We start from the raw sequence: 15271 nt of genomic DNA, 5'->3' as shown, positions 1-15271 counted from the left end.
ATAAAAATCATAGGTTTAAAATATTCCAGTGGCACAAATTTGTAAATATTGTTGAAACAGAAGGACACCTCAAAAAAAGGCCTTCTGTTTTAATAGTATTGATTACAATCAAATTTAATAAGAATAACTCTCTTATTAATTTCTTGAGGAAAATAACTCAAAACCTCGAACTCTCTTTTACATTAAAATTTTTTTTCATGAATTACTGATTTTAATATCTTATTTTTATTTAAGACAATCATTTTTCATTTAGATGTGCATTTATGTGTTATTTTATTGCATTTATATATATATATATATATGTGTGTGTGTGCATTTACTAGGGGTTATAGTGCATATTTGAAAGTTTAAGTCTAGGTAGAAAAAACTATGGAAATCTGGAAGTTACATTGCAGATAATAGATATTAAAAATATGAAGGACCTAAATAGCCATAACAAGAAAGAAGAATTATTTATTCGAGTTATTACAATATATCCCTAAAACTTTCAGATCTGAAAATTTTTCTTTTTACTTTAGCCCTAAACTTCCAATTTACAACACTTATTATATGCAAATATATATTGAAATTTTTTTGTTTATCTTAAACAAAAATAAAGTGCTAAAACTAATAAAATCAGAAAGGAACGATTTATTATTTAAGAATGATTATCTTAAACATTATTTCTACAATTTTATTTTATATGTAAATTTTATAAATTTACATAAAAAGAATTATTATTTGTATTGTTTAAATAAATCTAAAATGTTTCTTTAAATTAGTTTTATATTGTAATATTGTTAATTTACATAGTATATTGATTGTATTTTATATTAATATAAATAAATAATCACTTTATACATATTATTTATATGTTAATATCTCATATAGGACACCCAGACCGTAAACCATAAATCCTAAATCTAAACTCTAAACACTATACTCTAAGCCTTAAACCCTAAATATAAACCTTGAAATTCTTAAATCACTAAACTCTAAACATAGACAATATATTCCAAACCTTAAACCAAACACTATACTTTAAACCCTTAACATAAACACATACCTTGGACCATATACTCAAAACTGTAAACCATACACTAAACTCTAGATCTTTGGACCATATCTTTTTTGTCAACTAATGAGAGGAGTTAAGTTGTTGCGGACTGATCAATTATATTTTTTATGTGATGGTGTTTTTTATAAATGTGACTCCGAAATAAGGAGCAGATGTCCTGTGAAATTTACATGTAACCTAGTGTGTACATGGATATACACAGTTGTGGTCACCGGGTGTACACTTTTGGAGTGTACACCTTTGCATACACTGGTGTGTGCATCCTTGCATACATCGGGACGTAAATCCCGATGTACACCCCTTTTATACACTACTATGTACACCCTGATATAAACTATGGTATACACCCCTTTATAAACTATGTTTTACACTCCGATATACAACTACGTTGTACACTAAAAGTGTACAACAACTACGATATACACAGTGGTGTACACCCTTGATATACTAGGGTATACACTCAGAATATACAACTACAGTGTTTATTAATTCAACTATGGTGTACACATATTATTCTTTTAGTGTTTTAATAACTCACCAAACGCAATGGTGTACATATGTTATTCTTTGGTAAAAATCTTTGTGTTAATTTGTACAATAAAAATGATTTAAAATAACTAAAGTACTGTGATTGTTAAAATAAAACTTTTATGAAACATATAGATTATTTTAATGAACATTTTTGATAATTTATCAAAGCAACTCACATATATTTTCATAAGAATTCTCTGTATTTCAGTTAATTTATGCAATATGAATTATTTAAAATAATATAAACATTTGTGATTTTGTAATTCTATCTGGTTTAAAATTACCGGCTGCCCATGAGTTGATTTTTTTACTAACCAAGGACTTTTTTTATATTTTAATATGTATAATATCTTATTTACACAACTTTTTGTATAATACATATTTATGTATAAAACATCCTTAATACTGAGATTTATAGTTTTGTAAATATGTATCAAATTAAATCATAAAACATAGTTACATCTATTCAATTCACATATAATACAGAATGCAAAATATAATGGGGTTTAAGGCTTAGAGTATAGTGGTCGAGTGGGAGATGCGATACATGGCATAGTGGTCGAGTGGGAGATGCGATAGATCGATGAACCCAGGTTTGAAAACCCTTGTATACCAAACGAAATCATTTTTTTTTTAGGAACCTGGAACCGATGAATATTAAATACGTATATGTGATGTATTATCCCGAAGAATCATACATGGCAGAGTGGTCAAAAGGGGGAAGGGTTATTGAGTGTAACTTGGGTTCGAATCCTGCTCTGAACAAAAGTGGACACAATTTTGTTTTCAACAAAACAACGTCGTTTTAGGATTGATTTCCACGTAATCATCCGTTAAGTCCACGTAAGACTCCGTCATTATTTAATTAACGGAAACACGGTCAATGTATAAATTTGCCGAAAAAATTGGTTGACGTATGAAATTTGAATATAATTTGAGTTGATGTATTTTTTAGCACAGGGTATGAGTGTACCATGACCCCTTGTTGATGTATGAATTAGCCGTTTTCCCCCATCTAATCTATTTCAACTTAAAAACACCAAAGTTTATATCAATTTATTGTTATTTCATTTTTTTCTCACTGATTTATTTTGTTTTTCAGGTTTGTCATTACTTGGTTCTCATCTTCCACTCTTTTAAAGGTAGATCTATAAATCATATTAACCTCTTGTTACTTAAAGCTCTTAACTTTTAAAATCTCTTTTGGTTGTTTTATGCTCTTACCTTACTTTTGAAGTTTTTCTTTGTTTTGAAGCCATTTAATGCTTTTTGATATGCAGGTTTTTCAGATCTGAGACAGACTTGGAAGACTTAACTGGAAGGCTTCCATGTAAGTCTTCTAGAAGGATTCCCTGTAAGTCTTCTAGGAGTCTTCTTGGAAGTCTTTTAACATTTAATGCACTAGAAGACTTCATGTATTTCTTCTGGAAGACTTCTGTAAGTATTCTTGAAGACTTCTTGCTTAGCCTTCTCTCATGTCTCCTCTAATATTACAAATTTGAGTGCTTTGGTAAGTTTCTATGTATGATTTTTCTTCATTTGGTATCATCTGGTTGCTTAAAGCTCTTACCTTTTTCACAAATTATCATTTTTGAAAAAATCAAACTTTATATCAATTTATCATTTTTTGTCTCATATCATTCTAACTAATTCATCTAGTTTTATAAGAGAGAGCATTGATCTGTGAAAGTCTCTACTATAAATCTATAATACATATCGCCATCACATTATTCAAATCTCATCACGCCCAAAGTTCAAAGTTTTCTTATTCCAATACCTGTGGTAATGGCTACGGCGGGTCTCTACCGGCGATCTCTTCCTTCTCCTCCGGCCATTGACTTTTCTTCTGCCGAAGGCAAGGTACGGATCAAGTTTTTCATTCATGGATTCCGATCCTACTGTTAGCTTCGAAGTAGTCGGCTTATTACAGAGGGATAGACTTTGTTTATGCTGTCTGCTTTGTTGCTTTAGTTACTACTACCTAAAACGTATGTTCTGTTTTATCTGACATGTGCAGAAAATATTCAGTGAAGCGCTTCAGAAAGGCACAGTGGAAGGATTTTTCAGGTTGATTTCTTATTTCCAAACGCAGTCTGAACCTGCGTATTGCGGCTTGGCTAGCCTTTCAGTTGTCTTGAACGCTCTTTCTATTGATCCTGGACGAAAATGGAAAGGTATACTATTTTTAGTATCACAAGAGAAGCAAATACGTCTAGTCTAGATAGTGTTTTTTTTTTTTTGAGGTTTCTTTCTTCCAATAGGGCCTTGGAGGTGGTTTAATGAATCGATGCTAGACTGCTGCGAGCCACTGGAAGTAGTCAAGGCCAAGGGCATTTCCTTTGGAAAAGTTGTGTGTTTGGCTCATTGTACTGGAGCCAAAGTGGAAGCGTTCCGCACAAATCAAACCACCATTGACGATTTCCGCAACTTCGTAATGAAATGCTCTTCTTCTGAGAACTGCCATATGATCTCATCATATGACAGAGGAGTTTTTAAACAGGTAACTTCTACGACATAGCTGTGAAACGTTAGTTTGTTTAGCGATCGTGCCGTGTTAGGATTGTAACAACTCTTATTGCAGACTGGGTCTGATCACTTTTCACCTATTGGTGGCTATAACGCTGAAAGAGACATGGCTTTGATTCTTGATGTTGCTCGTTTCAAGTATCCTCCTCATTGGGTTCCTCTTAAACTTCTTTGGGAAGCCATGGACAGCATTGATCAGTCAACAGGGAAACGTAGAGGGTAACATACTCATTTTTCAACTCTTATGTTCTGATGTATCATGATGTAACTGGGTCTGATATTGTTATGTGTTGCTCTCAGGTTCATGCTCATATCTAGACCTCACAGAGAACCCGGATTGCTCTATACTCTGGTATGTTTAGTTGCAACTATAAGTTCTCTAGATGTATGCTAATATTCATTGTTGCGTTTGATGGAAATGTGAATTTGAATCGCTTTTCTTGAAACTCTAGGAGAACATCTCATACAAATGTTTTGAATGAACTTCAGATTCTTGTTACATTTCTTTGGTATGTTGGTAATAAAAAAACTAGTATATAAAACAGTGCTGTAAGGATGAAAGCTGGGTCAATATAGCCAAGTATCTCAAGGAAGATGTTCCTCGTCTTGTAAGCTCACAGCATGTAGATAGTGTGGAAAAAATCATATCAGTTGTGTTCAAGTCACTTCCGTCAAATTTCAACACATTCATCAGATGGGTGGCTGAGATCAGAATAACAGAGAATGCAAAAGAAAATCTCAGCGCAGAGGAGAAATCTAGGCTCAACTTAAAGGCATAGATTCCTTTTCCTTGCTTTTGCTTTTGCTTATTTATTCTTTTCCAGCGTCATCCTCGCTGCTCTTTGGACAATCTTTGACTCTTACATGTCTGGTCTCTTGTTAATCTACTGCAGCAAGTGGTGCTGAAAGAAGTGCATGAAACTGAGCTGTTCAAACACATCAGTAAGTTCTTATCCTCAGTTGGTTACGAAGACAGTATGACATTTGCCGCAGCAAAGGCTTGTTGCCAAGGAGCTGAAATCTTATCCGGATGCTCATCAATAGAGTTCTGCTGTCGAGAAGTGAAATGTGTCAACGGTATGTCATATACTGGTACTTATAGTAAGTTTACTGTTAAAATTTTGTTCAATTGCTAAAACATTTTTACTACATGAAGGTGCTGTCGAGGTGGAAGGCACGCTGGTGACTGGAGTTGTTGTGTGTGACGGGAGTGAGCAAAATGTTGATCTATTGGTGCCATCGACCCATATTGACTGTGAATATGGTCCGGAGGCAACTTATCCAGCCGGAAACGATTTGTTTACTGTACTTTTGCTGGCCTTACCTCCACAGACATGGTCAGGGATCAAAGACCAAGCTCTTTTGAATGAAATGAAGCAGCTCATTTCTATGGCTTTCCTCCCAACTATGCTTCAAGAAGAGGTAATTTTTGTACCAGTTCTAGTTAAAATCACTGTTCTATCTCTGGTGGAAAAGGGTTAAGGTCTTTTTACTTGTTAGGCAGAAATCTTTTGGAGAAGAGACAAAAACTAAACCTATGTTGAGCCTGAGAGTCTAAATCTTATAAAGTAACATTTGTGAACCAGATGAAGTAACATGGGGTTATTGCAGGTTTTGCATCTTCGACGCCAACTGCAGCTGCTAAAACGATGCCAAGAGAACAAGGAGGAGGAAGATCTCGCTGCTCCTGCCTACTGATTCGTCTGCCCAAATTCATAAATGATGAATCTTAAGTATCTCTCTCGCCCATTTGAATCCCAACTTCTTAAACCTAAAACCCTGATTGTTATAGTCTCTTTCTTATGTGTATGATCCAAACTCCACTTTCCATGAGAGAGATTTGTAGCATAAATATGCGTTCTATCTTTACTATTAAGTTATTAAACCTTATGCATCATAAACTCTACTTCTGGTTATGAATTACTCTTTTACACACAAGCACAAATGAGTTATCCCTTTCTAAAAACCTCAACCATTTACATAATAATAATAATCAAGATCATCATTTTATGCTTATAATAGTGTTTTGGTTTAGTTGAAGAGAGTGAAGGATTACTGAAGCCAATTTCATGAGAAAATAACTTTGTCTTGCGTGTTGAGATTCAAGTGTTGAGTAAAAATACAACAAGGAAGAGGAAGACCTCACGGTTCCTCTCTCTTAATCCAATCTAATTACAATTTCTCAAACACTCAATTTGGTAAGAACAATGTGGAAGAGGAGAAAAATAAAATCTCTCTTTTATATGTATAATAAAAAATTTCTTCTTTGTGTTTTAGGCGATAAAAAAAATATATATATATATGATTCGGAAGAATTCTTTTTGGCAAGTAACTGAGAAAAGCACACTATAAAGGTGGATAAGGAAGAAGATTCTGCAATATAGAGATTGGGCAAGTACGCTCACTCGAGTGGAGATTCGGAGTGGTAATAATAGCTCGTTTTGGTTTGATAACTGGTTATCTCCAGGTCGGCTAATTGATCTCACTGGACCTCGAGGCTGTAATGATATGGGGGTAAGTATTAATGCAACTGTTGGGTATGCTGTTCAATCTTACCGCCCATGCCGGCGTCGAGGTGAGCAACTGAAAGCCACAGAAACAAAGATAATGGATTTGAGAGCGCAGGGTCTGTTATTTGAGGAGAACATTCAGCTTTGGAAAGGGTAGGGAGATTTTTGAAACCGATGTTCAGTGCTCACCAAACCTTGGTCGGATACTATCTGGTCTTCAGGCGCCACGCCTAAATATTCTTTTATCACCTGGTTGGCCATCCACAGCCGTCTCGCTACTACTGATCGCATTTTTCAATGGTGCCCTCAGGTAGATTTTCAAATGTGTGCTATGTTTGGCACCAACAAAAACAAGAGATCACCTCTTTCTCAGTTGTCCTTATTCAACTCAGATTTGGGCCGATCTTTCAAAGAATATCCCTGGCACAAGCTACACAGCACACTGGAGCAGCATTATGCAAATATTGGAAACTTAGGGAAGGCAAGAAGTACATCAGTTTCTGCTGAAATATGTCTTTCTAGTCTCATTACACACTATATGGAGTGAGAGAAATGGGAGAAGGCATGGAGAAGGGCACAATATATAATCACAATCAATAAATCACAATCAAACTTAATAAGAATTCTCTTATTAATTTTTGAAGAAAATAACTCAAAACCTCAAGCTCTCTCAATCTCACACAATTCACAATCTCTCAATCTATCAGTTACGCAACATCATATGCATCTGCTTATATATAACTCACAATTTCCTAAACTCATTAGGAATCACATAAATAGATAATTTCCTATTCCATAACCCGGTAGGAAATAAATAGCTTGCTCTCCAAACTACTTCAAGCTTATCTCAACATTCTCCCCCTTAAGCTTGAACTCATCTTCACACACTTCATGTATTCCAATCAGTCGCCTTATCTCCCTGAACGTCAAGTGCTTCCCAAATGCTTTTGACAAGATGTCCATTATCTTCTGCTCATTCTCAGATATATGTTGTACCTCAATCAAATCATACTCAACATACTCTCGTATGAGGTGATATAAGACCTGTCTCATGGCTTCAGTCCCTGCCACCTTGTCAGCTTCATAAGAACACAACACCACGGTTTCTTTCTTTTGTAAATACCACGTTCTTCTCTTTCTTTCCATGTTCTTCATCATCGGAATGCACACTCCTTACCACATCTCTGAACTTTCCATGAATCCTTGAAATCCTCATAAACTCTTCATCACTGATTATCTCCCAACGTTCTTTTTTAAGATTAAACTCTTCAGAATCCCCATCCGAATAAGACACCAGATGCATCTCGTTAAGACTGCCATATGGCTTTGTGGCGCCATCACAAAATTTCTTCTCAAGTGGCCACTAGATGTTAACTCTCTTGCCAACAAACTCCTCACCATGCTCACTCTTATTAGGCTCCACTTCCTCAACAGCTGTCCATTTCCTCTAAGGCATTATTGCAAGAATTCTTCTTCTTATGGTGTTTACGGTCTCCTTTTCTTTTAGGCTTTTCTTCGCTTGCCTCATAAAATTCTCCAAGCTCAAAATATTTGTCTCGTTTCTGATCGACCTCGTAGTTCTGTTTTTCCTCAGATCTCTTTCTTTTATCCTTCTTACGAGAATAACCAAGTTCAGACCCCATAGAATCCAACACAGATGGAAGACCTTCGGAAAAATCACTCATAGCATCATCCATGCCTCTTAGCTTCCCATTCTTTACCTTGAGCTTCTTTGCGAGCTTCCTCTCAAGTTAAACATCCTGCTCACCAGATAGTAAATCGCTTTGTGCCTCCATTTCAAGAAACTCTTTGAAATTTGTCTTCTTCCACGGTTTCTTTAGATCTTTCATTTCGTGTTCTCTTTGTATCCTCTTCTCCTTTGGTTTTACTCTAACCTCGTTTACTTTAGTCTCCAGCCACCTGGTCTGTCTTTCTAACTCTCCATTGTAGACTTCTTTCTACAGAACGTTGCTGACTTGGTGTTGCTCTTAGTCCTTGTATGATTCCGTGAACATCCTGTCCACCTGGGTAACAGTTAAAGTTGAGGGAAGGATGATCTTTGGAAACCATTTCGTATGTAGCAGTGGAGTGAGATTCAAGTTCTTATATATTCCTTCTCTACCCCTTATCTTTAACTCTTCTTGTTTGGTTATTGCCTGACTATAAACAGAATTGTTCTGGTCTTTCCACACGTTGCAACACAAGAGTACACAAGTTCTCAGACTTTCTGTTCTTCCCAGAAGCCTTTGACATAAACTTCATATCAAGCCAAGTGTTCCCACAAGTGCAGCGATCACAAAGCCAGTAAGGATTACCAATGTTTTCATAAGACTTTGCTGATTTTTCAATGCAGACAGTTATTTAAATGGAGTTGTGTGTATGACCACATCCACAATGAGTACCAGGCTTCTAAGAGGAAGTACTTGCGGTTCCTGCAAGATTATGCAAGCACACTTGTGAAAAACTACTCGGAGACTCTGAAGGAGGAGACGGTAAAAGCTTTTTCTACAACTACTTATGAAGAAACCATTCACTCCAGGTGGAAAATTTACAACGCGAGCAACACTGGTAACTACTTCTTTCACTTCACCAAGACTTTGCAAGATGGTATAGATGTTGTGAAGGTCAAGTCTTATGAAAACATTGGTAATCCTTACTGGCTTTTTGATCGCTGCACCTGTGGGAACACTTGGCTTGATATGAAGTTTATGTCAAAGGCTTCTGGGAAGAACATAAAGTCTGAGAACTTGTGTACTCTTGCGTTGCAACGTGTGGAAGACCAGAACTTGAACTCTGTTTATAGTCAGGCAATAACCAAAGAAGAAGAGTTAAAGACAAGGGGTAGAGAAGGCATATATAACAACACAACACCATCAAGCCTTCTCTCATGATCCTAATGTACTCTTGGCTCGGGAAGTGGGCTTCCTTGAAAGATTCTAGCTCGGACTTAGCTTCCACCAGTACAATATTACTCGCCTCCTATCGATCCAGATACGTAACAAACCCGTTCACGAGTAGTGGTAACAAAGGTATAACACAGTCTGCATTGGCTCCTTCCGCTTTATGGGATTCCACTTTCTGCATACACTCCCAACATAAACGACCACTGTAGTAGTGACATTCCACAAGCCGGAGAACTCGTGATCGAGAATCAATCTCTAAAGAAAATTGGCAATGTGGGTAACGCTTGGAGTTTCTTTCGATGCAAGAAATACTTAGTGACTTTTGTGGCAACTCTGATAACTTCTTTAAGTCTCTAGACAACCAATAAGATGTGTTGTTGTATGTCACAGGTCTGTGTGACTCAAGGATGCATCTCCCACAAAATGTATGCCCGCATAAACACGCAACGTTTAAACCATACTCTTCAACATCAATGTCCCTGCGAAACTCAATGAAGTAACTGAAACCCGGTGCAGGACACTGTTTGATCATCGAACCCTTGTTTTCCTCCAAGTAAGATCTAACAACATATTCCCCGTAAAGGTCTCTAGCCTCCAATGTTAGCCTAGCTAGGTTTTTCTCCACAGAGAATAATTTATTACCATAGTTTGAGTCGGTTACAGCTGATGAAAAATCTAATCCCATCAATAGTTTCTCCTTGTTTTCGCTCAAACGTTCTGAAACATGTTGCAAGTCCCATTGGAATTTCTTAAGGAATACAGTTGCATCAGCTTTTGAAAGCAAGAACATCTCACAGAGATCGTCATTGAAAACATATATATTTTTAAATTTTTGTTATAAATTTATATGTTAGTTTTGTAACTTTTAAAAGTGTCAAGTAACTTCAAGAATATCAAGAATATCAAGTCATATGGTTTAACATGTTTTCTTAGATCATAGGATATACTTTTTAACTTTCATGAAATTTGAAATTTTAATTTTCACTTAAAATTTTAATTTCCCGCTTATTTTAACTTCCCACCTAAATTTCAATTATCCGATTTAAATTTAAGTCTTTCGAGAAGTCTTCTGAGAATAAATCTTCCGAAAGATTTCCCACAAGACTTCTACTAAAATTGTTATATAAAACATTTATATTCATAAAATATATATTTTTGTCATTGAAAACATGAAACATTTATATTTATGAAATATAATTTTCTAAAATATACTCCTTCCATTCAACAAATATATATATTTAAAAAATGACTTCATAAAAATAGTTTTTTTATTAATTTTATATTATTTAATAAATAGTAAATAGTAAAATAAAAATTCAATATTAAACTAATATTGTTTTAAATTTATTAATAATGAATGATGTATTTATAACAAAAATTTAAGTATTCGTAATAAGTGTGATAACATGAATTTTTAATTTTGTGAAATGCATATGCAGTTTATTTTAAGAAAGGGATGATGTATATATGTATTCCTCCTCATCAATTTTCTTTTGAGAAAGTTCCTCCTCATCAATTTAAACTGATTATTTTTTATAAAATCAATTTAAACAGATGCAAAAGGAAAAAAAAACACCAAAACCTAATTCATAAAGGAAAACACCAAAACTTAACTAAGACACCCAAATCATTCACGAGATCTCGTATCAAGAAGCTAGCTAGGATGCAGGTGCGAAAAGAAATAATTTTGTAACCATATGAAAGATATGGATGATATAGATGGGTGTGAAATTAAAAAGAATTTTTGATTCCTTCTTATTTACCTTTTTAGTCTGCGTGAATTTTGTGGAGGCTATGCCTCTTTTTAATTCATCTAGTTAGGTAGAAACAAAATTGAATTGGGTGGGTCTCTCTTCTCTAGAAGGGAGGTTTCTCTCTTCTCTGGAAGGGAGGTTTTTAAAAAATCATTTTGAAATTGCTATTTTTTTTACGGCTGATAAAAAATAGTAACAATAGAAAGAGAAAGTAAATCTATCTTTTGGCTCCGACGTACGGTCGGCGCGTGAGCATACGTGCCGTCGCCGGAGGCCTTAATCTTTCCGTCAAGTCATTCAGATCTTGCCCTTCTCTCGTCTCCTTGCCATGACTGCCTTGTCGGAGTTCTGGTCCGGGCCTCCTTTTTGTCGGTAATTCGAGGAGTAAACTGATACAAGCGGCGTTTCTTCATCTGGAGTAAAGACGCGGTCGGGTGTAAACTGCAGAGTGGGATTGTCGTTGTGGTTTTTTTCCGGGAGACAAAAGCTCTAATAGTTTCGTCGCCGCCGGCTCTTGTTACCAGGAGGAGGAAGCTTCTTCAGCTTCTCTGTCGCCAGCTTCTGTCCCCGAAAAATGAAGGCTTCCACAATCTTGCGCCGCCGGTTTTAGGTTATTCTAGGTTAGTTGTGGGTTAGGGTTTGTGGTCCGAATTTGGATCGGGTTGGTAGCTAACATATAAATTTTATAACTTAATTGGTGATATTTATGAGGTTACCAACATTCATGTTTATTAAATTTTCTAACTGATCCGAGAAGACTTCCGTGAAAACATGAAACATTTATATTCATGAAACTAACATATAAATTTATATGTTAGTTTTGTAAAAAGTGTTAAGTAACTTCAAGAATATCAAGAATATCAAGTCATATGGTTTAACATGTTTTCTTAGATCATAGGATATACTTTTTAACTTTCATGAAATTTGAAATTTTAATTTTCACTTAAAATTTTAATTTCCCGCTTATTTTAACTTCCCACCTAAATTTCAATTATCCGCTTTAAATTTAAGTCTTCCGAGAAGTCTTCTGAGAATAAATCTTCCGAAAGATTTCCCACAAGACTTCTCGGAAGACTTAAATTTAAAGCGGATAATTGAAATTTAGGTGGGAAGTTAAAATAAGCGGGAAATTAAAATTTTAAGTGAAAATTAAAATTTCAAATTTCATGAAAGTTAAAAAGTATATCCTATGATCTAAGAAAACATGTTAAACCATATGACTTGATATTCTTGATATTCTTGAAGTTACTTAACACTTTTAAAAGTTACAAAACTAACATATAAATTTATATGTTAGTTTCATGAATATAAATGTTTCATGTTTCCACGGAAGTCTTCTCGGATCAGTTAGAAAATTTAATAAACATGAATGTTGGTAACCTCATAAATATCACCAATTAAGTTATAAATTTCATACAGTAGTCCCAATATTGACTAATATATATGAATTAACAAGAAAATGTTGACAAGTCTGTATATTTTTAGAGAAAATAAAATTTTATTAAACACTAGCGCATAAGACTTCCATGGAAGTCATCTAGGAAGTCGTACATTTAGGTCATTTTTGCAACTAAAAATTTACAAAGGAAGACTTCGAGAGAAATCTTCCTTAGCTACCAAACCGATCCAAATTCGGACCACAAACCCTAACCCACAACTAACCTAGAATAACCTAAAACCGGCGGCGCAAGATTGTGGAAGCCTTCATTTTTCGGGGACAGAAGCTGGCGAAAAGCTGAAGAAGCTTCCTCCTCCTGGTAACAAGAGCCGGCGACGACGAAACTATTAGAGCTTTTGTCTCCCGAAAAAAAAACCACAACGACAACCCCACTCTGCAGTTTACACCCGACCGCGTCTTTACTCCAGATGAAGAAACGCCGCTTGTATCAGTTTACTCCTCGAATTACCGACAAAAAGGAGGCCCGGACCAGAACTCTGACAAGGCAGTCATGGCAAGGAGACGAAAGAAGGGCAAGATCTGAATGACTTGACGGAAAGATTAAGGCCTCCGGCGATAACACGTATACTCACGCGCCGACCATACGTCGGAGCCAAAAGATAGATTTACTTTCTCTTTCTATTGTTACTATTTTTTATCAGCCGTAAAAAAAATAGCAATTTCAAAATGATTTTTTAAAACCTCCCTTCCAGAGAAGAGAGAAACCTCCCTTCTAGAGAAGAGAGAAACCTCCCTTCTAGAGAAGAGAGACCCACCCAATTCAATTTTGTTTCTACCTAACTAGATGAATTAAAAAGAGGCATAGGCTCCACAAAATTCACGCAGACTAAAAAGGTAAATAAGAAGGAATCAAAAATTCTTTTTTAATTTCACACCCATCTATATCATCCATATCTTTCATATGGTTACAAAATTATTTCTTTTCGCACCTGCATCCTAGCTAGCTTCTTGATACGAGATCTCGTGAATGATTTGGGTGTCTTAGTTAAGTTTTGGTGTTTTCCTTTATGAATTAGGTTTTGGTGTTTTTTTTTCCTTTTGCATCTGTTTAAATTGATTTTATAAAAAATAATCAGTTTAAATTGATGAGGAGGAACTTTCTCAAAAGAAAATTGATGAGGAGGAATACATATATACATCATCCCTTTCTTAAAATAAACTGCATATGCATTTCACAAAATTAAAAATTCATGTTATCACACTTATTACGAATACTTAAATTTTTTGTTATAAATACATCATTCATTATTAATAAATTTAAAACAATATTAGTTTAATATTGAATTTTTATTTTACTATTTACTATTATTAAATAATATAAAATTAATAAAAAACTATTTTTATGAAGTCATTTTTTAAATATATATATTTGTTGAATGGAAGGAGTATATTTTAGAAAATTATATTTCATAAATATAAATGTTTCATGTTTTCAATGACAAAAAATATATATTTCATGAATATAAATGTTTCATATAACAATTTTAGTAGAAGGCTTGTGGGAAATCTTTCGGAAGATTTATTCTCACAAGACTTCTCGGAAGACTTAAATTTAAAGCGGATAATTGAAATTTAGGTGGGAAGTTAAAATAAGCGGGAAATTAAAATTTTAAGTGAAAATTAAAATTTCAAATTTCATGAAAGTTAAAAAAGTATATCCTATGATCTAAAAAAACATGTTAAACCATATGACTTGATATTCTTGATATTCTTGAAGTTACTTAACACTTTTAAAAGTTACAAAACTAACATATAAATTTATATGTTAGTTTCATGAATATAAATGTTTCATGTTTTCACGGAAGTCTTCTCGGATCAGTTAGAAAATTTAATAAACATGAATGTTGGTAACCTCATAAATTTCATACAGTAGTCCCAATATTGACTAATATATATGAATTAACAAGAAAATGTTGACAAGTCTGTATATTTTTAGAGAAAATAAAATTTTATTAAACACTAACGCATAAGACTTCCATGGAAGTCATCTAGGAAGTCGTCCATTTAGGTCATTTTTGCAACTGAAAATTTACAAAGGAAGACTTCGAGAGAAATCTACTCTACAGGAGACTTCTTTTGAAGTCTTCCTCTATAAATATTGACTTATTTTTTTAACAAAAAAATCTCAAAATACCAGAGAAAACTTTTCGGTAAATCGTCTAGTATAGATAGGTTAGTTTCGCATATGACCGGATAATTTGTATTGGAATTGCAAAGTGATACTTTTGTGTAACAAGAAAAAAAAAGGTTAGAATGACACTGAATATGAAATATATGGAATTTTTTTTGTACGTGCAAGTCTTATAAAGATTATGTACAAATTTTAAAGAACAAATATCAGTTCAATAACAATTTGGTTGCGTTTAAGTTAAGTTATATATATATGATAATTTTATATACTCCTTTCGTTTCATTTTAAATATCATTTTAGATTTATGCGAACAGAAATTAAGAAATCGTTAATGTTGTATATTTTCTAAATAATTATTATCAATACATCTAAATATATTTTAAATAATAGAAAAATAAAC

At 34.2% G+C, this 15271-nt stretch overlaps 2 protein-coding genes across 3 annotated transcripts; one reads left to right on the top strand and one right to left on the bottom strand.

Annotated features, from left to right (window-relative positions):
• Positions 1-3036: 3036 nt before the first annotated feature.
• LOC108806450 (glutathione gamma-glutamylcysteinyltransferase 1) lies at positions 3037-6059 on the top strand. Of its 2 annotated transcripts, none has more exons than XM_018578572.2 (9): positions 3037-3448; positions 3606-3762; positions 3850-4088; positions 4170-4333; positions 4415-4466; positions 4648-4887; positions 5008-5191; positions 5271-5536; positions 5726-6059. In XM_018578572.2, exons 1-9 carry the CDS (start codon positions 3374-3376, stop codon positions 5810-5812), a joined length of 1464 nt encoding a protein of 487 aa, XP_018434074.2. In that variant the 5' UTR covers positions 3037-3373; the 3' UTR covers positions 5813-6059. The 2 variants fall into 2 exon arrangements, with proteins under 2 accessions (XP_018434074.2, XP_018434075.2); XM_018578573.2 differs by having other exon boundaries at positions 3040-3448; positions 4660-4887.
• A 3544-nt stretch (positions 6060-9603) lies between these two features.
• On the bottom strand, positions 9604-10317 carry LOC108808037 (probable E3 ubiquitin-protein ligase ARI13). The gene has a single exon (XM_018580241.1). The coding sequence runs from the start codon at positions 10315-10317 to the stop codon at positions 9604-9606; it is 714 nt and encodes a 237-aa protein (XP_018435743.1).
• Between the last annotated feature and the right edge of the window lie 4954 nt (positions 10318-15271).

Source organism: Raphanus sativus, chromosome 6 (assembly GCF_000801105.2).
Source record: "Raphanus sativus cultivar WK10039 chromosome 6, ASM80110v3, whole genome shotgun sequence".
NCBI lineage: Eukaryota > Viridiplantae > Streptophyta > Magnoliopsida > Brassicales > Brassicaceae > Raphanus > Raphanus sativus.
Note: the sequence above shows the minus strand (reverse complement) of the source record. Positions and strands in the feature narration are given on the sequence as shown.